This window comes from Gaeumannomyces tritici, assembly GCF_000145635.1.
Source record: "Gaeumannomyces tritici R3-111a-1 unplaced genomic scaffold supercont2.4, whole genome shotgun sequence".
Lineage (NCBI taxonomy): Eukaryota > Fungi > Ascomycota > Sordariomycetes > Magnaporthales > Magnaporthaceae > Gaeumannomyces > Gaeumannomyces tritici.
The window spans coordinates 2369687-2389409 of NW_008804548.1; the positions used below are offsets into that span (position 1 = coordinate 2369687).

At 58.5% G+C, this 19723-nt stretch overlaps 7 protein-coding genes across 7 annotated transcripts; 3 read left to right on the forward strand and 4 right to left on the reverse strand.

The window, feature by feature from the left end:
• Positions 1-251: 251 nt before the first annotated feature.
• On the reverse strand, positions 252-3761 carry GGTG_08232 (CAMKK/META protein kinase). The gene is made up of 8 exons (XM_009226071.1): positions 3703-3761; positions 2953-3506; positions 2797-2878; positions 2576-2725; positions 2107-2497; positions 1589-2001; positions 1370-1507; positions 252-1234 (listed from the first exon to the last, which is right to left on the reverse strand). Exons 2-8 carry the CDS (start codon positions 3084-3086, stop codon positions 551-553), a joined length of 1992 nt encoding a protein of 663 aa, XP_009224335.1. The 5' UTR covers positions 3087-3506; positions 3703-3761; the 3' UTR covers positions 252-550.
• Positions 3762-3916: 155 nt separating this feature from the next.
• Positions 3917-9076, forward strand: GGTG_08233 (actin cytoskeleton-regulatory complex protein PAN1). The gene is made up of 3 exons (XM_009226072.1): positions 3917-4958; positions 5053-7554; positions 7640-9076. The coding sequence occupies exons 1-3, from the start codon at positions 4258-4260 to the stop codon at positions 8763-8765; spliced, it is 4329 nt and encodes a 1442-aa protein (XP_009224336.1). The 5' UTR covers positions 3917-4257; the 3' UTR covers positions 8766-9076.
• A 1133-nt stretch (positions 9077-10209) lies between these two features.
• Positions 10210-10479, reverse strand: GGTG_08234 (hypothetical protein; the record flags this gene model as incomplete). Its single annotated transcript, XM_009226073.1, has 1 exon — positions 10210-10479. One exon carries the CDS (start codon positions 10477-10479, stop codon positions 10210-10212), a length of 270 nt encoding a protein of 89 aa, XP_009224337.1.
• Positions 10452-14380, forward strand: GGTG_08235 (forkhead transcription factor G). Its single transcript, XM_009226074.1, has 2 exons — positions 10452-11041; positions 11249-14380. The coding sequence occupies exon 2, from the start codon at positions 11326-11328 to the stop codon at positions 13603-13605; it is 2280 nt and encodes a 759-aa protein (XP_009224338.1). The 5' UTR covers positions 10452-11041; positions 11249-11325; the 3' UTR covers positions 13606-14380.
• Positions 14236-16121, reverse strand: GGTG_08236 (hypothetical protein). The gene is made up of 3 exons (XM_009226075.1): positions 15577-16121; positions 15150-15473; positions 14236-15038 (listed from the first exon to the last, which is right to left on the reverse strand). Exons 1-3 carry the CDS (start codon positions 15650-15652, stop codon positions 14857-14859), a joined length of 582 nt encoding a protein of 193 aa, XP_009224339.1. The 5' UTR covers positions 15653-16121; the 3' UTR covers positions 14236-14856.
• GGTG_08237 (peroxisomal biogenesis factor 3) lies at positions 15823-18348 on the forward strand. The gene is made up of 3 exons (XM_009226076.1): positions 15823-16600; positions 16678-16979; positions 17066-18348. The coding sequence occupies exons 1-3, from the start codon at positions 16443-16445 to the stop codon at positions 17992-17994; spliced, it is 1389 nt and encodes a 462-aa protein (XP_009224340.1). The 5' UTR covers positions 15823-16442; the 3' UTR covers positions 17995-18348.
• Positions 17879-19684, reverse strand: GGTG_08238 (hypothetical protein). Its single transcript, XM_009226077.1, has 3 exons — positions 19046-19684; positions 18592-18948; positions 17879-18462 (listed from the first exon to the last, which is right to left on the reverse strand). Exons 1-3 carry the CDS (start codon positions 19080-19082, stop codon positions 18359-18361), a joined length of 498 nt encoding a protein of 165 aa, XP_009224341.1. The 5' UTR covers positions 19083-19684; the 3' UTR covers positions 17879-18358.
• Positions 19685-19723: the final 39 nt, after the last annotated feature.

Sequence of the window (19723 nt, forward strand, 5' to 3'; positions counted from 1 at the left end):
TTTACTCCGCAGGCAGTTGTTTACCCCAGCCATGTACATGTAAAATGCGCCGCGCCGCGATCTTTTCGAGGAACACATCGCGAGTCATAGTACCTACCGCCTCATCTCGGCCGCCATCTTTCACCTGGATGGCTGCTGCTTTAGGGGCGGAAAACGGTAATGCCACGCACAAATCATGAGCGCATGCCTTGCAAAGCAATGCACATTCCCATAAAGGGGGATATGTGCTTTGGATGAACCCACGAATACATCAATAAAAAAACAGTGCAATCGATGTTCCAATGCTGGATAAAGTTTACTCGTCTTCGTTCTTTTGGCGACCCTGTCGCCCAAGACCTGCTACGATTACCAAAAAGGAAAGATCAATAAATAAGGTTGTAGAGGGACACGAGTCCTCGCAACCCCCGCCATCCCTCCCGAAACCTGCCCTCGCCTACTCCCAGGCTGGGGATGGCTACGTGAGCAGGCGGGCAATAAGTCCAGTAGCGAAGGCAATCGGATGTGTGCTCGGCAAACCTAGTTTACCATCACGTCGCCGCTCACCCTAGAGTCAAGGGCCCGACTTATCTTGGGCGCCCTTCATCGTTCGTGCAACGAGGTCGGCAAACTTCCCGGTACTGCTAGAGAAGGCAGACTCTGGCGTTGCTGTGAGCGGTGATGAGTGCTCAGTCGTATTGCCGGCAGAGGCGGCCTCTTCGACAACGTCGCCCCCGCGTCGGAACTGATCCTTCTCGTCCACAAGCTTCGTCAAGAAGAGAGTGTGCGGATCCCGCTGCGTCTTCAGGCGCTCGATCTCTTCCTCATAGGCACGATCGTACACGTTGAATCCCGCTGCAACTGGGGAGTCTGAGACTACATCGGCCGGTGGCTCGTCTGAGTTGAAGTCGTCGCGCCCACCCGTGCCAATCCCGAGGAAGAGGGGCGTCGTGTCCGTTGGGTCGTGCGCCTGGCCTTTCCCCCCATCCGTCAACTTTATCCCGTTCTGGAGAAGCTTGGTGCGCTCAGCCACGAGGACGGCCGCATGCTCTGCGCTAGTCCTCAGCAGGTCCGCGCCCGATAGCTCTGTCACTCGAGGTATGTCGACATCAGAGTCAAGGCGGCGCTCCGGATTTTCTTCTTGCCTGGGCGTCTGTACAGCCTCTTGCCTCTGTTGGCCGACAGGGGGAACCCTCCGGGGAGTTGGGGGCAAACTTCGGGAGGACAAAAGGCTCTTGAATCTGGATATTGCTTTCATCTTGGACGATGGTGATATGTGAGCTGACTGTAGGCGATCTTACTTAGGGGTGGGTGGGATATTGGGAGTCCCTTGCGGGCTGAGAGGCCCTCAGAAAGTCCCGAGGGGGACGAAGGCCAGCGAACGCAAACATACCACACAAAGCAGATGACTCATCCTCCGGGTGAAAGCATGGTTGACTTCGAGGTCGTTCGGGGGCTCGACAATGACTGCGCAGTTTTCCTCGGCACTAAGAAGAGGATCGCAACCTTTCTTTGTGACCCAGGGGTGCTCCTGTGCCAGAGGTGAATAAAATACGGGTTAGGTAAAGGCAACTTGTGCAAACAACACTTTCCAAGGGTCATAGTTACGTACCCTCAGCTCGGCCATGGTGATGCGACGGGCCGGATCCTTGTCCATTATTCGGCCCATGAGGTCGACAAAATCATCCCCCTCGTCAGGCGGCAGACCCAGGGGTTCAGCCTTAATAGCCTCGTAGATTTCCAGAGGAGTGGACCTGTCAAAGGGTATCCTCCCGTAGCGGAGACAGTACAGTGACACACCCATAGACCAAATATCCGCGGCGGTCCCCGACACGTTGCCGTGCCTGGCCACACAAAGCTCGGGTGGGAGAAAGGCCGGAGATCCGGCCGACTTGGCCGTGCGCATATCGCCTGCTTTTTCGAACATCTCCGACACGCCGAAATCGACTACCTTGAGGACGTCCTCGTTGGTAAGAAGCAAATTGTCCGGTTTGATGTCTCGATGGATTATGCTCTGAGCATGCACTGTTTTATGTGCACATGTTCGATACTGTAAGTCATGCCGCCCAGCTGTGGGATCTGGGGCGCACCGCAACGGTTGGCAGAGCAGGGGTCAAGAAGCGCACTTACAGTACTCGATTCCCAGGATGAGGTCGCGGAACCAATGGCGGCAGGTTTCCTCAGGGTACGCTTTGGCGGCCTGGTCCAGTCCTACCTGCATTACCACACCCTTTTTGCACATCTCTAGAACCATGTACAGAGAGTCCTCTTCGGGATCGTCGAGCACCTCGATTAACTGCACCAGGTTCGGGTGGTTGAGCTTCATCATTATTGCGACCTCTTCCCGGATCAGATGGAGTGCATCCTTAGCCTCGGCACTTCGGTAGTCGTTGAGGCGTGATCCAATGACAGAGGGAAATGCGGCACCGCGGCGGGGGAGTTGACCAGCGTGCCGCGGCCCCTTGAGTATGTTGGACTGCGCCCGCTTGCGTAGCCGCGCCTTGGAGAACTCCTTGACAGCCTGAGGGGCATGGGGGGTTAGCTGAGGCTAGTACTTATAGGAGAGAAGGGTGTGGTTGTGGTGTTCGCCTTTCCGTACAAACTCGTTACCGAACTGGTCCACGGCAAGGTGAACGGCGCCGAAGGAACCCCTGCCGATTTCCTCCTTGATGGTGTACTGGTTGATGCGGGGGTGTGACCGGCCCTCAGAGTCATCACTGGCGTATTCGGTGCGGGCATCTAGTGTTTCCTGCGCATGCCCGAGCCAAGGTCAGCACCGCGATCGGGAGATCGAGGAACCATGAGCAAAGTGATGCGAACCTTGATTTCGCGATGCTGAGAGGGTGTCCGCCTGTGTTGGCGCATGGGGCTTTGGTATGTTTGTTGCACTGCCGGCGCTGACCTGCGTGGAACGAGTCGCATCAGAAGAGGCCCATGTGCATCGCTATCAACTGAAGTGCCTGTTTCAGCACTTACAGGTTAGCCCCGAGCGCGGGTCGCGGGAGGCTCTCCTGCTTGTTGGAATCGCCATGGAAATCAACGCAGATGCCCGGCGACTGGGGGGTGATCACAGTCGGCCCGCTGTTGGCCATGGCCTGCGAAGGCGGCATCGCCTGGCTCTTGAGCGGCCGTTTGCAATGCCTGCAGATCCGGCGCGGGGTAGTATTGGTGATGCTGGCGCAGGGGAGCGGTTCGGATCAGCCTTGAGCTCCTGGGCAATTCCTTTCGCTAGTCCATGGACCGCACAGCCGAGAGGAGGGCAAGCAATTCGGCCGGGGGTGTAAAGTGGCTGCGCGAGTACCGCTTCTTCGACTGGGTAGTTGAAGCGAGGAGTATTTCCAGAAGCGGCTGGAAACAATCAACGACTGCGTGGGAGGGGCCTCTCTCGGCAATCGCGTGCCGCAACCCTCAATGATTTGTGTCCCTCACTTGGGGGGGACGAGATTGGATGGGTTTGCGATTGAAGTCTGCAACCCCCAGCAGCTTGCGAAGGCGCCCGGTAACGAGCTACTGTCCAGCTACACCTCAAGCTAGCTCCTATTAGCCGTAGGGCGCTCCCGATGTGCGACGGGAACTTATGTGGTGTGCAGTGCTTCACCCATCCCCAAGACCGCGTTTATTGCATCTCCATCTCAAAGAAGCTTGCCAGCGGGGTATTTTGAGTAAAACACATGAAGGTTTCCGCGATTATCACATTCTATAGGGTTGCCCGCAACACAAACTCACCAGCGTAGGGAGGTACCATGCATTCATCGCATCAAATTCTGAGGAGCTTTCTTGTTCCATTTGGTCCGTTGGGCGTAGGCTGGGCTGGGCTGAAAACAAGCTGCAGGCAAGGCACGCTTCGCCAATTACATAAGCCGAGCGAGCACCTGTGCATTCGTCAGAGCCGCTGGCCTGCGACGGCCACTCCGCAATCATTTTGCCCTTACCTACACCAGAGCAACCGCTGCACCAACCTCCACCTAGGTCCGGCCGCAAAGGTGTAAAGCCCAAACACGAACGCCTCTGGTCGGGCAAAGACTTGCTGGATCAACACGTCACAGTCTGGCACCCGGCTTTTCCTTTATCTATCTGTCACCGTGTTGCAACTTTTCGTCATTGACTCTCCAATCAAAACCCCTAGCAGCTTCCGACAGCTAGGCCGGACGGGCCTTCTCCAGCTCTGCTGATTGTGCCGCACATCTCGCCCGCCTTGATCGTCCCGAGAATTCGGCAGCGTCTTCCATCACGACCGCATCCTTCGTCCTCGGGTTCACGCACGCGCGGGCCCGTGCCGTCATGTCAAACCCCAACGCGTTCCTAGGCGGCGGCGGCCTACACCCCGGGGCACAACAGTATGGCGGTTCTTTCAACCCGAGCCAGGGGCAGCAGCAGCCGGGTCCCTTCGTTCCCCAACCCACCGGCTTCGGGCAGCCCGGCCTGCAGCAACAGTTCACGGGATATCCTGGGATGCAGCCAGGGCAATCTGTCGCACCGCTCAACCCCCAATACACTGGTTTTCCTGCCCAGCAGCAAGGGTTCCAGACAGGAGCGCCTCCGGTTCCGTCAATGCCGGCGCACCTTCAACAGCAGTTCCAGCAGTTCCAGCAGCCGCAGCAGCCGCAGCAGCAACAGCAACAACAGCCGCAGCAGCATCAAGCACCACCCTCGGCCTTCTTGTCTGCCCAACCTCAACATACGGCTCAGCCCCCGTCCGTCTCCCCCCCGCCAATGAAGCCACAGCCGACTGGCTTCAGTCAGATGGCTGCTTCGTTCCAGACAGGAGGCGCATCAGCACCCCCCAAGGATCGACGCGCCGAAAAGACGGGCAGCAAGATTCCAAACATCCGGCTTTCATTCATCACCGCCCAGGACCAGGCCAAGTTTGAAACCCTTTTCCAGTCAGCGGTTGGGGACGGCCAGACTACAATGTCGGGCGATAAGGCGCGTGATATCCTCCTACGGTCTCGACTGGATGGAGAGCACCTCTCGCATATCTGGTACAGTTCTTGCGCCCACCTGCTGCTGATGTCCGAGTACGCCCGTCCGCCTTCAAGTGGCCCAAAACTGACGTCGGGCGCCAACCTCTACTAGGACTCTAGCCGATACCACCCGTTCCGGACAGCTCCATTTCCCCGAGTTCGCCCTCGCGATGTATTTATGTAACCTCCGGATGAACGGCAAATCGCTGCCTTCCACCCTACCGGAAAACATAAAGAATGAGGTGTCGAGCATGGTGGACATTATAAACTTCAGCGTGGCAGATGACGGTGGTGGGAATGCTTCGTCTTCGGCAGGGAACGCCCCAGACTTCTCGCTAAGGCAGAGTACGGCCACACCCCCTACAATCCAGCACCCGCAACCCCAATCCTCCAACTCGCAACTTTTGCAGGCTCAGATGACGGGCTTTCCTGCGCCGCAGCAAGGCTTCCTTGGTCAATCGGCGGCTCTACAGCCCCAGGTCACCGGATTTCCGGGCGCTCAGAATCCTCAAACCACTGGGTACTCGGGGCCGCGCCCGCCTATGCCCCCGATGCCCACCGGGCTAAGCCCCGGAGGCATGGCAGCACCCCTAAACGCTCAGCCGACCGGGAGGCCGGGCCAGTGGGGCTTGGTGAACACGCCTTCGACCGGTCTCCCTAATATAGACGCACTGCATGCCCGGATGATGCCTCAGCAGGGCCGCGAACAAGGGAGCTTCACTACTGCTGGACTGCAGGGCAATGCCGTCATTCCTTGGGCCATCACCAAGGATGAAAAGACCCGCTACGATGCCCTTTTCAAGGCGTGGGATGGTATGAACAAGGGATACATCGCGGGCAGCCAGGCAATCGAGATCTTTGGGCAGAGCGGCATGGACAAGCCCGATCTCGAGCGTGTCTGGACTTTGGCAGATCACGGGAACAAGGGGCGCTTGGATCTGGACGAATTTGCCGTGGCCATGCACCTCATCTACCGCAAACTTAACGGATACCCCCTTCCCAACAACCTTCCGCCCGAGCTTGTTCCCCCGTCGACCCGAAATCTTAGCCAGTCGATCGGGACCATCAAGAGCATGCTCAGCCAAGAGTCAGACTTGCGCAAGAACTCGGGTGCCACTCTACTTCCACAGAAGACCGGCGTCAGTTATCTCAAGACGCACTCCTTCCGAGGCACGGGGGGCATTCCAGGGGGCGGTGCCCGCAAGGACGCGACCGTGTTCAAGAATGACGACGATGCTGTCGGCTACAGGTCCAGTGCGCGTCGCCGCATTGGGAACGGCTCCCCCAGGCCCGAATCGCCATCTTCTGTGGCGTCTACGGATGAACTTAGTCTGGAACAGCTGAGGAAGAAAATAAAGGAGAAGCAAGTCCTTCTGGACGCCATGGATTTCAAGGACGAAAAGGCCTTGGAAGAAGACGATGTTCTCGACCGGAGGGATCGCAAAGAAGCCGAGGAACTCTATCGCAGGATCCGCCGCATTCAAGAGGACATGGATGGTCACCCAGATGCCCCGCTCCCAAGCGGCGAATCGGACGCTGAGCGGCGTGCTCTGACGCGCCAGCTGCAGAATCTCAAGGACGGCATCCCAGACCTCGCCTCGCAAGTTAGGAAGACCGAGAAGGCCATTTTTGAAGCTCGGCTAGAGCTGTTCAGGCTGCGAGACGCCAAGGCTCATCCAGGGGGCGCCTCTGCCATTGTTGGTACTGGCCCCGGCGGCGCAGTGACCGAGTCGGACAGAAGGAGGGCCAGGGCAAAGGCAATGATGCAGCAGCGAACCGCAGAACTCACCGGTAAGAAGGTTGACGTGAGCAGCGAGGACTTGGACGCCCCGAGGCGTCTGGAAGAGGAAAGCCTCAAAGCGCGCACTGAGAGAGACAACAACGAACGCATGGTTAGGGATGTGGAGGATAGTGTTCAGGAGTTCGCGCGAGGCATTGAGGATAGCTTGAAGGCGGGTGGCCGGACAGCAGAGAGCGAGCACGAGCAGCGGCGATGGGAGGATGCGCTGGGTGTTGAGGACGAGGTCAGGGACTTTATATTCGACCTGCAGAGGTCGAGCCGGTCGAAGCGCATCAGGGCTGAGGGCCGTCGTACCGAGCGCCCGACGCCGTCTGTTAACCCGCCATCGGCGACCCGCCATGAGAGTCCCTCCTCGCTGGGCGCGCGTACCGCAACACCACCCTTAAACCCTTCCGGGGCCAGTGCCTCATATTCCTCGTATAAGACGCCAGAAGAGAGGGCCGCTTTCATCAAGCAGCAGGCAGAGCAGCGAATGGCGGAGAGGCTGGCAGCGCTCGGGATCAAAGCGCCCACTAAGAGCGGTGAGACTGCGGCTCAGCGAGTAGAGCGTGAGCGCGCCGAAAGAACAGCCAAGCTGCGCCAGGCGGAGGAAGAGGATGCAAAGCGTGAGGCAGAGCGGCAGGCCAGGCTTGCGGAGGAGCAGGGCCCACCACCCCCTGCCGCAACGCCTGCGCCAAAAGCCGAATCCAAGGCGCCGCCGCCTCCGGCGCCCCCGAGTCGCAGGGGAGTTGAACGCGATTCCGCCAAGAAGGCGGAGGAGGAAAGACTAGCACAAGAGCAGGAGGAGCAGCTACAGCGGACCCGCCAGATGGAGTGAGTTAATAGCCGTGTGATGTTTGAAGAGGCGCTGAGGTTGTTCCGCAAACCCAGGCACAGGCTGACATGGAATCTGCTCTAGACAACAGGCCAAGGAGGAAGAGGATGAGTTGGCTAGGGAGAATGATGCGGCCGAAGCTCGCCTCAAGGCGCTTGAGGAGCAGGTCCGCCAGGGCAAGCTGAAGAAAGAGGAGGAGAAGCGCAAAAAGAAGGCGGCACTTACCGAGGCCAAGGAGAAGGAGACCAAGCTGGCAGCACGCCGAGCTGAGATTGAAGCTGCCCGCCGGCGCGAAGAAGAGTTGCAGAAGCAACTCGAGGCGATGAATAATGCGGATTCGTCCTCCGATGACGATGATGACGAGCATCCCCAGGCGACACCCCAGGCGTCGACACCCACCGTCGGTAGCCAGGTTGGAAGCCAGGAGCTAGAGCGGAAGCACACGCCGCCGCCGGCAGTCGGTACCTCCGCCCCCATCACGGGCGGCGAAACGGCGTCGTCACCTGATGCTACAACAGAGAGCCGCAACCCGTATTTTAGGATGCTCTCGCACTCTTCCGAGCCCTCGGCGGCCCAACAGATCCCGCGCGCGGCGGCCGCGGCCGCAGCCCCGAACCCCCCTGCCCCCGAGGCGTCGACAAACCCGTTCCACCGCAACACGGCCCCCCAGGCAGTCCCGGCGGTCTCGATTTCTCGTAAGAGACTTGACGACGAAGATGAGTGGGGATCGGATAAGGACGACTCAGACTCGGAGGACGATGACCGCCCCGGCGGGACCAGCGCAGCCCAGTTGGCATCCATTCTGTTTGGCACCATGGCACCTCCACGGCCTCTATCCGCGACGGGTGATAAATCTGGGTCGTCCCCGCAACCCGCCTCTTCGCCCCTCTTCTCCCCGCCTCCGCCCCCGGCAATGTCCCCGAGTCCGGATGTTTCGGCCCCTCCCCTTGCTCCGCCACCGCCGCCGCCGCCAATGCCCCCTTCAGCGGCGCCGGCGGCGCCACCGCCACCACCACCACCCGCGCCCGGAATGGCGCCACCTCCTCCCCCGCCTCCCCCGCCGCCTGGTGCCGGCGAGCTTCTTGCGCCTGCCACTGGTGGCGGCCGCCCCTCTGGTTTACTAGGTGAGATTCAGGCAGGACGGGCACTGAAAAAGACAAGCACTCGAGACAAGAGCGCAGCGACAGTTGCTGGTCGCGTTTTGGATTAAATTGGAGTTGAGTTGGCGCAAGGTATCGCTCGAGTGCCGGCGTCGATACCACCCCAGTCGGACGGAAGTTGTGAATATGGGATGGCTGGGACGTTGCGCAGTGTGGCGCCCCTCGGCGACGTGCGAGCTGAGCGACTCGTGTCACCAGAGCCCAATGCACCTGTAATTATCACAGGCGGCGGGGCACCCGGGGTGAGGAATTCTATTCTCTCAAATGGCCTAGTCTAGCAACGTACACGTTTCAATGGTGGTTTTTTTTTTTCCTTTCCCTTCTTTTTGCCTATATTAATGTTACTCTTGGACTCCTTTCATGCTGTTCCTTTCTTCGATCACTGCCAGTGCTACGAATTTGCCCCGCCACAAGCCGGCACCTGATGGTACGCACAATACTCCACCGGCTTGGCTCCCGAATTGGGATCTCCTTCATCCTCTCTCCCGGGGAAGGAGGGGTTGATGCTCTCTGGTGGATCCATCTGGGGCATATTGTCCGCACTCACGCAACCGTCATCGCATGGCCCAACCAGCCTCCCAGCAGACAAATGACCACCCATAAAGCAATGTGTTAAGGAAAGAATCCATGGTACAGTCGTTCATCTAGGGAACACCTTGAATCGACGTGCTGTAAGCGTGATTCTGATTCACGCTGTGACTTTACTCTAGCCCAAAACAAGTAGAGGGCACATCGATTGAGGTAGTTGTAATCACTTACCTCGTAGGCACCTCAGCGGCCGATGCCTACAGGTAGGACAGGTTCCCGTTATCCCACGCAAATGACCTAGATATTTCGGCTCTCGCTTTCGATCGACGCCTTGGTTCCTTCTGGGTCGATTTTTTTCCCCCTTCATCCCTGTTCTTCTTTTCTTTTGCCTTTTATTTTAGGTCCTTCTTTGTAATTTTCTTGCTGTCCCCCTCTCGGTTCCGTCCATTCCCCAGTTTTTATCCTTGGTTTTATCTAATAACGGTTGGCTGTGGGCAGTCTGGGGTGCGAAGGAGGCTGCAAGGTTGGAAGTTGCGATGCATAATGGGGATTGATTGGATGGAAGCATCCCTTTGCAAAACATGGAGCTGGCGCGTAGAAAGAGGAGAGCGAACGCGACTCTGACGCGTGGAACGCGCCAACCCAAAAAAGAAGTGAAAATGGGAAGTGGCCCACGGGGTGGTGACTGATGCCATGACGGAATCGCCAATAGGAGGCGCAGGGAATGACAGGGGTCTGCATGATGCAGACCCATACAGCCTCTGTCGGTTAAGAGCAGGCTCGACGCAGCAAAACTCGGCTTTCCCTTGGTTGGGTAGCACCCTGGACGGACTTGGGCGAGAGGGTGGTGGGTGCACCCGCTTCCATCGAGACTCTGAGACTCGCCAGTGCGCGTGCGCAGCTAGTCGACCTCGCAGCTGGACGCCCCCGTATCAGCCCGTGCCTGCGCTGGCCAATCCGTTTGCCCTAGGCCGCACGCTCGGGTGTGCGGCCAGCCCCCAAGGTCCAGGCCTTGGTTGGGGCCTGTGGTGGTGAGCTGGCCAGGCCAAGAGCGAGCCAGGCCCACACCATACCGTCAGATCCTCCTTCGCCCTCTTCTCGCCCTCGTCCGTTCGCAATCCCCTTTCTCTGGCCTGGCCCCTCCCCACCCCGAGTAAAAGGCCGCTCGATGATGGTGGACAGGGCACGGCTTACGTCGTCGGTTTTCCTGTCCCGTCCCGACTTGTAAACCTGCATTCACCAGACCTTCCAACCGGCTCTTCTCCTGCTGCTTGCCGTGCTTCTTGCTGTGCTGCGTGCCGTCCTGTCTCTTGTCAACCAAGCCCATTCCGCCAACCGCGCGCCCCCGCACGCACGCCCACTGCCATTCGTTCTGCCTGCGCATTCCTCCCTCTCATTCTCTCCCTGCGACCCGCCCGCCTAGCCCTCCTCATCCATCCCTTTTCCTTCATCCCTTCTCCCTTTCCCACACCCATCTATTTGCTCCTTCTCCTCCTCTTCGTCGCCTCCACCATCGCATCTCGACACAGGCCGCCGACCGACTCGCTCCGAGCCGTGCTCTTCCACCAGAGCCAATCCCGCGATTTTGCCTCATTCGCCTCATTCGCCTCGTCGATGACGTTCCTAGATTGCTTATCGAAGTAGCCCCCGAGGTCAAGTGGTAGGCCGTCGACAGAAAGCCGCCGCGCCCCCTCACATTTGCCGAGTCTCGATCCCGAATTGAGGCCAGTCTATCGCGCCCATCTCCCTGTCGACTTTTTTGCCCTGTGAATTGCGACGTGCCGAACAGACTTGCAAGGTCAGCCAGAGCCAAATGAGCATCGCCTTCACTCATTTTTTCCTACCTTTTTGCTTTTCTTGCTCTCTCTTTTTGCGAATTTTCATGCCGTTATCATAGCAATCGCTCTTGAACTCTCCCTGAAATATCTTGGCCCTTAACCCACATTTCTCTTGATGACCCCCTTGACAAGCTTTGGATCTCGGTATACTAACTACCTTACCTTAGTTCTTGTGTCGCTTGCAGCAACCTATTTCTACTGCAGGCCTCCTTATTGCCTAATTCCCTCTGGCCGCTTGGTCACCATGGCCAGAAACGCGCGGTTTGGGCCACTGGAGCCTGTTCAGATATTCCAGGACGGCTTTTACGACCAGGCCACGCCCATCATGAGCCACGCACCGATGCCTCCGACTTCCGCTGCCCCGCGAAGGGCTCTCCAGCCGAGTAATCGAAACGTCATCTTCAACCCCCCGAACCACAACATGTCTGCTGTGAGGCAGTCTCCGTTCAAGCCAGCATTGCAAGGAGGCACCCCCTTGGCACCCCTGAAGGCATCACAGACCAACATTGGAGCCGTCTCTATAATTCCACCCTGCGCGCAGCGAGCACCTACCGATTCACTTCCCAAGAAGCAGCCTGTCATGTCTCGCTTCAAAACAGTCGCTCAAAAGCCCGCATTCGCTGGTACCTCGGCCGCCGCACCAGGTCACCTCGGGAAGGAGAACTACCAAGGATCTATGATGTATCCTGTTCCGCCGCCCCTGAATCTATCCATCGATTCCTTCTACCAAAAGCCATCCGGTAAACGACTGCTCGAAGCCCCTCCGATCAAAGACAGCCGACCGCAGAAGAAACCCAGGCTGGACGGCGGTCCTTTGCCTCCCCACGATTCGTTCCCGCTCATTGTCGATGATGGCACTAAACCGGGACACAGCTACGCAATGCTTATCGGCATGGCGATCTTGCGTTCACCCCAGCGGCGCCTGACGCTGTCTCAGATATACAAGTGGATCTCGGACAACTTCTCATTCTACAGTCCCAATGATGCTGGTTGGCAGAACAGCATCCGTCACAACCTCAGTCTGAACAAAAACTTCATCAAACACGAGCGCCCCAAGGACGATCCGGGCAAGGGAAACTATTGGGCTATTGAGCCCGGGATGGAACATCTCTTTATGAAGGAAAAGCTTGCCAGGAAGTCCATCTCTGCCTCGGACAACGTCTCGGTCATGTCAACTGTGCTCGAGCCGTCTTTGCCTCCGCCCCCAAGCTCATCTGAGCCCGTGCTTCCCACACAGCTCGCGTCTGCTGCAACACCTATCGTCCCAAACGCCCCGAGCACTGCTATCCCCACTCCTCTGGAGCAAGAGCCGTCGTCTGACGCCACCATTCCTGTGTCTGACAGCGGGGCTGCCGACGAGGCTTTGGACACTACGATTGCTGTCGCTACTACGGAGCCTCTAACGGACGCAAACGGATACTCGCCTCTGGCTGCTGCGATGCACTCCTCTCCGCCTATCCCTCGACACCTGGAGCCCCGGAGGAACACGCCGCCCCCACCTCTAACATCGCACCACCGGGAATCGTCCGCGGCCAAATCGCACAAGCGCAAATTTGCCTCCATGGATGACAGCGGTTATATTTCGTCCCTCGAGTCATCTGTTCTGCGATCCAACCAGAATGGGCGGCTGCTAACCTCAGAAGCCGATCGCCCCCGCATCAAGCGAGGACGTGCCGAGGAGGAAATTGCACGTCTACGGGCCTCTTCGTACGAAAGCCCTTCCAAGGGGCGGTCGTGGAGCGGTTTCATGCCGCAATCGTCGTCTCCTCTTCGCCAAACATCGGGCCATGACGCTGGCCAGATGCTCCCGCCACTGACCCCGGCGGTCAAGCTTGCACCACCCCCAAGACCGCCACCGTCCGTCTCCCCGAACACGAACCTGAGGCTTCACCGTGCCAAGGTTCAACGCATGGTCGACTCACCGCTGCGAAGGGTCCTGGATATGCCCGAGCAGGAGAATGGCTGGGGGACTCCGGGAGGTTACCAGTTCGACCCGTCGGTGTATGATTTCAGTTTTGGGGTTGACACGTCAGGTGTCGCTGAGTTTGACATCTTCCAAGACTCGACAATGCCCTCTATCTTCCCTTCAGTGGAAGACGGCTCACCTGTCAAGCGAAGCTTGAAGCGACCGCGCTTGGAGCGACCCAGTTCAACGGGTGTTCTGGGGGAAATCACCAACTCAGGATCCCGGCGGCCCCTTGCGTCGGCTCCCCTTCTCAAAGCCACGCGCTCCCCGGCCACTACGCTGGACACGCCTAGCAAAGCACTGGCAGGTGGTTTGCTGCCATCGTCGCCCAGCAAAGTGTTCCTCCAGTCCCCAGCAAAGCTACCAGATATGGCGGCGGACGCCGAGAATACTTGGCTCAACATCGATGATTTCTGCTCGACGACCACCTTCCTCGAAGAAGCAGGCGACTTCCCAGGCGTTGACATAACCCAGGGCTTCGATAAGATCGGACAGCCATCGCGCTCCTCAAAGTCGGGGAAGCCTGGGTTAGGTCGCAGTTACACGACAAGTTTTTAAGCCGGGCTAATTGAGTTGACAGTCGTTGGTTAATGGGATTACCTTCGCCTTCAGCTCCACGGCCACGTCTCGTCGCCTCCTTTATTCCTCTTCTCCGCTCGTATGGTCCCCTTGCCCCCTTCCTCCTTTTCTAAGTCCGCCTCCTTCGCTCTTGTGGCTCCTTGATGCGGATCAACTCTACTGGTATTCTGAGCCCCGGTGATGAGCTGATCCAAATCGGACAAGCTAAGCAGCGGTCGTACTAGCAGTGTCTACAAACAGGCTCTGTCCAGCTTTTTTCTTCTTGTTGTTGCTTTGAGTTCTCATGGTGCCTGGGCATTCGCACGTCTTTTCTGCCACTTTTTGTTACCTTGCCTCACTACGGCAGACCACCATGTTTTATCACCCACTTTTGACATATTTGTATTGGGACTCGAGGAGAATGCCTGTTCTGGATCTTGTGACCCGCATGGCAGTGTTGGACATTTGGTCTTTCACGACTTCTATCATGTTTTTGCTCTATTCCCCTTCCTGTTCTTGTTTATTTCCTTTTTTTTTTGTCCCTTTTTGCTTTGTTCTTCGGTTGTTGTTTACGCGAATCATGATGATGTCTGGAGTAACTCGCTATTGGCAAGCATGACAGGATGTCGGGTATGGATGTCATTTGAGAGCCTACTTTGTGTTTTGTGGCTTAGTCGATTTGATTTTTGACCCTAAATTTTTGCGCCAAGTATGGACGACGAGAGAGTGAATAGAACAATGAACAGCAGCGATATGCCTACTGATTTAACCCTGATTCTCCCCTTGCTGCCATGACGTCTTTCCACCTAGAGCTTTGACAGCAGAGTTGTATGAATTCGAGACCCGGCCCCTTCTTCATTGGAACCTCTCATGTACTTCTCGGCCATACCAACCAGACGATGGTTTGTTGCCTTCTTCACAATATCGCAGTGGTTAATGGCGTTGGCAAATAGAGCCCGGACTAAGCATCCCTAGTAAGAAAGGGATGGAAGATTCCAAAATGTTGGCGTTATGGCTTTTGATACGGTTTTGTTCTCGAGTGCTTTGGCCGAGTGGCTGACGTCGACAACTACGAGTCTCGCGACTGAAGCAACCGCGATAGTGCTCCGATGCTGGGCCAAACTCGATGTGGTGGCCCTGTTTATAGTGACCGGGCCCACGCCATGCTCACCACGTGGTAGCATTGGGTTGCATCGGCAGGGTCGGCCACGACATGGCCGACGACGCTGGATGTAGGGATTTCTGCATGAATCAATACATGCCCATCCTGAAGCCTGTCTCCTTCTGATTGACTGTGATCTGGTACGGGAACGGGTTCGATTCGGTCGTGGTTATGGGCGGGATGTGATCCTTGTGCGTGTTGACGAAGGTTATAATCTTGGTCGTGGTTGTGAGTAAGGTGGCCTCGGTGGCTTTGCGAACCTTTGCGCGGTCTATCTAACGGCGCAAGATTTCGGGGGTTATATACACAGGCATTAGAAGGGCTCGGTTCATGTGCCATCTTCAATGTCGGGAGTGAGGGGAGAGGAAAGACGGTAACGCACCGCTCTCGGTTCGGGGCTCGGCCACCGTGACCTTGACGGTCCACCATTCCCAGCAGACCTCCTCGTCGCCGCGCATGGCCAGCCATGTCTTGCGGCGCTTCTTCTCGAAGAACTGGACCGAGATCTGACCGCGGCCGCCACCTGAGGGGTGGTGCTGGTGCGACTGGGCGGCATCGAGTTGGCGGGCGAGGGCGGCGGCGCGCTGGTCGATCATGGTCTCGAGCTCGACATCGTCGACCAGGGGGAGGGTCAGGTCCAAGACCTCGCGGGTCTGCGGCTGCACCGAGGGGAAGAAGCGATGGAAGAAGATGGTGTGCAGGATGCCTGGAAGAGCCGTGTTAGTAAAGTAGCAGGGTACCTATGTACTTGGACAGACGGCCACACGGGCGGGCAGGGAGGGGAGTGTGTCGTGGGCAGGCCCACTCACCGCGGACGACATCTCGCACAGTCGACGGATCGGCAAAGGCCTCGAGGATGAACTCGGGAGGGCTTCGTTGATCCATGGGGATGGGGCTTGTGTGGTTGGGGTGGTGGTGTCTGCGCTGGCGATGCAGGTGGACGAAGCGGGGGCTGCAGCCTCCCCTGGGCAATCAGAGAGATGGTGGGCTGGAGCGCCCAAGGTATGTGGTGATTGCCGTCTGGTGGTATGGACGGGGGGGCTGTCGCAGCGTCTTTGTTCTCTGTTGGGTTCAATGGTCGCGACTGATGGCGGCGGTTGGTTGTTCTGCTTACAGCGGCCAAGGGTGGAAGAAGCCCCGCACCAGCGAAGGAGTGATGCAATCCAGCTCAGCTGAGACTGATTGCTGGGATTTCTGGGATACATGTGCCTGGCTTGGCAGCGCCCCGGGCGGCTGCTTCCTTGGCATCCATCAGTTCCCGCCTAATTTGCAGGTGCCTCGGGATTCGTCCCTTGCCGCGTGAGCACGGGCGGAGCTGACTGTCAAACAAGGTGCGGGTCTGCTGTCTTTCAGGAGCGGCAACGTGCCAGAGGTGCCGGCAGAAGCACACCGTCCCTCGAATTTGCCTGCAACACGGGCCTGGTGGAGGGGAGCCGAGGCACCCAAATCTAGCTAGGTCGTACCTGCCAAGGTATCGGACCCTATCTACCTACCTGTAGGTTTGGAGCTTTGAAGCGAACCAACGCGAGCGCGCGAGAGAGGACTACGCCCAAGTCTAAACAGAGAAGCAAACCAACCGCAACCGAAGCGAAAGAAGAACGACAAAGAAAGATAGAAACACACGTCGGCTGCTCTCGAACGCACCCCCACGGCCCCCGACGCACCGCCGGTCGCGATGCTTTCCGCAACGCGGCGATGGCTGCGCCGGAATAGGACCCCCATCGCCGTCGGCGCCGGTGTGGTCGGCGCCGGCTACATCGCGGCCCGCTACGTGCTCGGCAAGATTAGCGACGCGCGCGAGCGCATGAGCAGCGACCGCATCGCCAAGGAGAAGTGAGCAGCAGCCTTGCCAATCCCCGGAGAGAGAGGCGCGGACGACTGGCTAATCAACCCTTTCCTTGTGCGCACAGCCTCCGCCGGCGCTTCGAGCAGAACCAGGAGGACTGCACCTTCACGGTGCTGGCCCTGTTGCCCACGGCGGCGACCAACATAATCGAGGCCATGAACACGGAGCAGATCACGTACCAGATCCAGCAAATGAAGGCCAGGCCACTCACCTCGTCGGCGCCACCAAGCATCGCCGACACGACACTAACCGACGACGACGGCCAGTCCAGCCTCGCCGCCACCGCGCCTCCCGACCCTGCCCCTACCACCGATGGCACCAAAAGGAAGACCAAGCGCCAGCTCTGGGACGAGCTGGCAATGAGCTGTGCGTGGTTTTGCAGACAGGCCTTCTCCCCTTGGCCCTTCTCGTTCGCTGTCTGTGCTGACACACTAGGGGCTTCCCTTATGCAGCGATAACCAGGTCATACACGCTTCTCTACACCCTTGCTCTACTGACCATGTTCACGCGCATACAACTGAACCTGCTGGGGCGCCGGAGCTACCTGTCGAGCGTGGTGGCGCTCGCCACGGGATCGGCACAGGCTGCGATCGGGCTCGAGGACAACGATGACGGCGGCTCGGACCGCCTGTCGTACGGCAGCGACTTCGAGATCAACCGCCGCTACCTGACCCTGAGCTGGTGGCTGCTTAATAAGGGCTGGGTGGACGTCAGGACCCGCGTTGAGGCGGCCGTCGCGCGCGCCTTCGGTCACTTGAGCCCGCGCGACGACCTCTCGCTCGAAGCATTTGGCGCACTCACCTCTCGAGTCCGGGGAGAGGTCGAGACGGGAGCGGGGTGGCTCGGGTTCCTGCTGCCGCCCGTGGGCGAGGAAGAGTCGGTGCTGAGGATGTCTGGTATTCTGGGTGACCGCGCTGCAGCCCTCGATGAAAGCGCCGTGGTGGTTCCCCCAGCGACCGAGACTGTGCCGTCGGCACTCCGGCGGCTGGTGGATGAGACGTCGGATCTGATCGACTCGCCCTGCTTCACGCATGTGCTTGGGCTGCTTCTCGACGCCGGCTTCGGCGCCATGGCGGACGGTGAACTGGCCGAGACGGTGTTTGCAGCGTCGCCTGACGGCGTCACACCGAAGACGGTGCAACTGCCCAAGATCCTGTCGTCGCTCACCCGTCAGGCCCACGCCATCGGCAACGCGATGCCTAACCGCTACCTGCAGAGCATGGAATCCGTCCGCGACCTCGAGGCCTTCGCAGCCGTCGTCTACTCGAGCAACTGGGAGAACGAGATGAAGGACAACAGCGCCAGCACCGTGCTGGTGCCCGCCGCTCAGTCGTCGTTCGAGGGCGCCTGGGGAAGGGCCACCACAGAGCGGCAATCCTGAATTGCGGGGGATGCTTCGAGGAAAAACCTGACCAGGGCGGGTGGATGACGAACCTTAAGGGACATATCATGCAGACGGCCCCTCTGGCCCGACCATCTACCGTGCCTTGCTTGATTTAGTAATGTAGTGATAGAGAGGACATTTTTGAAGCCACCGACATGGGCTGGGAGTGTCCCAGCGACCTTGGATAAGCCATATCTCACCGAACTAGCCTTTTCGATATTTCCCAGCCATGAAAGCTTGTGATAATGGTAGATGCTCTACTTGCATTCCTGGCCTTGCCCTCTTTTTCTAGCACAGCGTAGCCTAGTAGAGTACATATATCATGTTGCAAACAAGCCTCGGGGCTGTCTCAACTTGCACGTTACGCCAAGCCGCGGATGAACTGGTCCAGTCCTAGCTCAAAGAGCTCATTCTTGACGCCTTCGCCTCCACGGTGCTCGGCAGGCGAGAGAGGGTTTTTGACCACTGCGACCAACCGCCGGCCGGGATTGCAGTCATCAGCCATCCATCCTCGAAACTACGGGCTAGTCTGTGTGTGTGGAGGTGGGAGGTGGGTGGGAAAGTACAAGAACAAAACCAGGGGCGTCTGCTCACCGTACTCGACCCAGAGGTTGATGTAGATCTGATGCAGGACGTTGCGCATGCTCATGCTGGCCGTGTCGGTCAGCAGCACGAAGCGCAGGTTGGTCGGCGTCTCGTAGAAGTGCAGCTTGTACTGGGCGGTGCGGTAGGCCACAAAGGCGTCGTCGTCGCCGCCCAGCTTGCGCACCATGTTGCGCAGCGAGAAGACGGTGCCGAAGATGAGCTTGGCGTCGTCGGCGCGGCTGTCACGCGCCGCCTTGCCCCGACCGCCACCGCCACCGCCACCAATAGCCCCGGCCCCGGCCCCGGCCGCAGTGCCGGCCTCGTCACGTGGCGGGGGCAGCCACTGTTTGGTGTATATGCATTCCGCTGCAGGTTTCCCCCCGGCCGTCGTCTCGCGTCAGAGTCCTGTGGCCCATCCGGCAGGTTCGTAGGGGGGTGCGATGAGTAGGGGTAATCAGCTCACTATGCCGGTCGAATATGTAGAAGGAGTAGACTGCCATGGTCAACGGTCACAGGTGACCGCCAGCCCGCGCCAATTCGTACGTAGCAGACGCCGACGCGACCAAGCTTGCGCAGCTCCTGGTGTGGCCTCGCTGTGCTGCTTTATGGTGACGAGGTCCACGCAAGGCGAGTCCGCTACCCTCCAGGTCTTGCCGCAGGTCTATCGGTGGCCTCGAGCCGCCCCTCTCCCACCTCTCTCACGCAGTCCCTTGCGGCGTTTCAAACTGCGATGTTGGTTGTTTCCCGGAGCCGGGTGGGGTATGCCGATGGCGGTGGATGAGGTGCCAAAGATGCGTGCGCGAGAAACAAACACAAAAAGACTACAAGGGAGGACAGACTTGGCCGCCCAGTAAATGCTGTTGTTTGTTTAACACTGTTACGTCGGGCCTTGGCCTCTCATGCTGGTCCTGGCTTTTCTCTCGTCCTCTTCAGGTCGCAAAAATTGGCACAAAGGAACCCGTGCGGTCTTGGAACAGCCTCGCACTCCAAGCTCTACTTAGTCAAACTAAGCAACTGAGTGCTGGGGGGAACCAAGGGTGGGAGGGTTGAATTCCTCGACGAATTTGGATGCGGCGGGTGATTGCCTGTGTTTGGGATCAGGTGGTAACCTGCCTGGGTACCTGGATTACGGCGAGCGCCC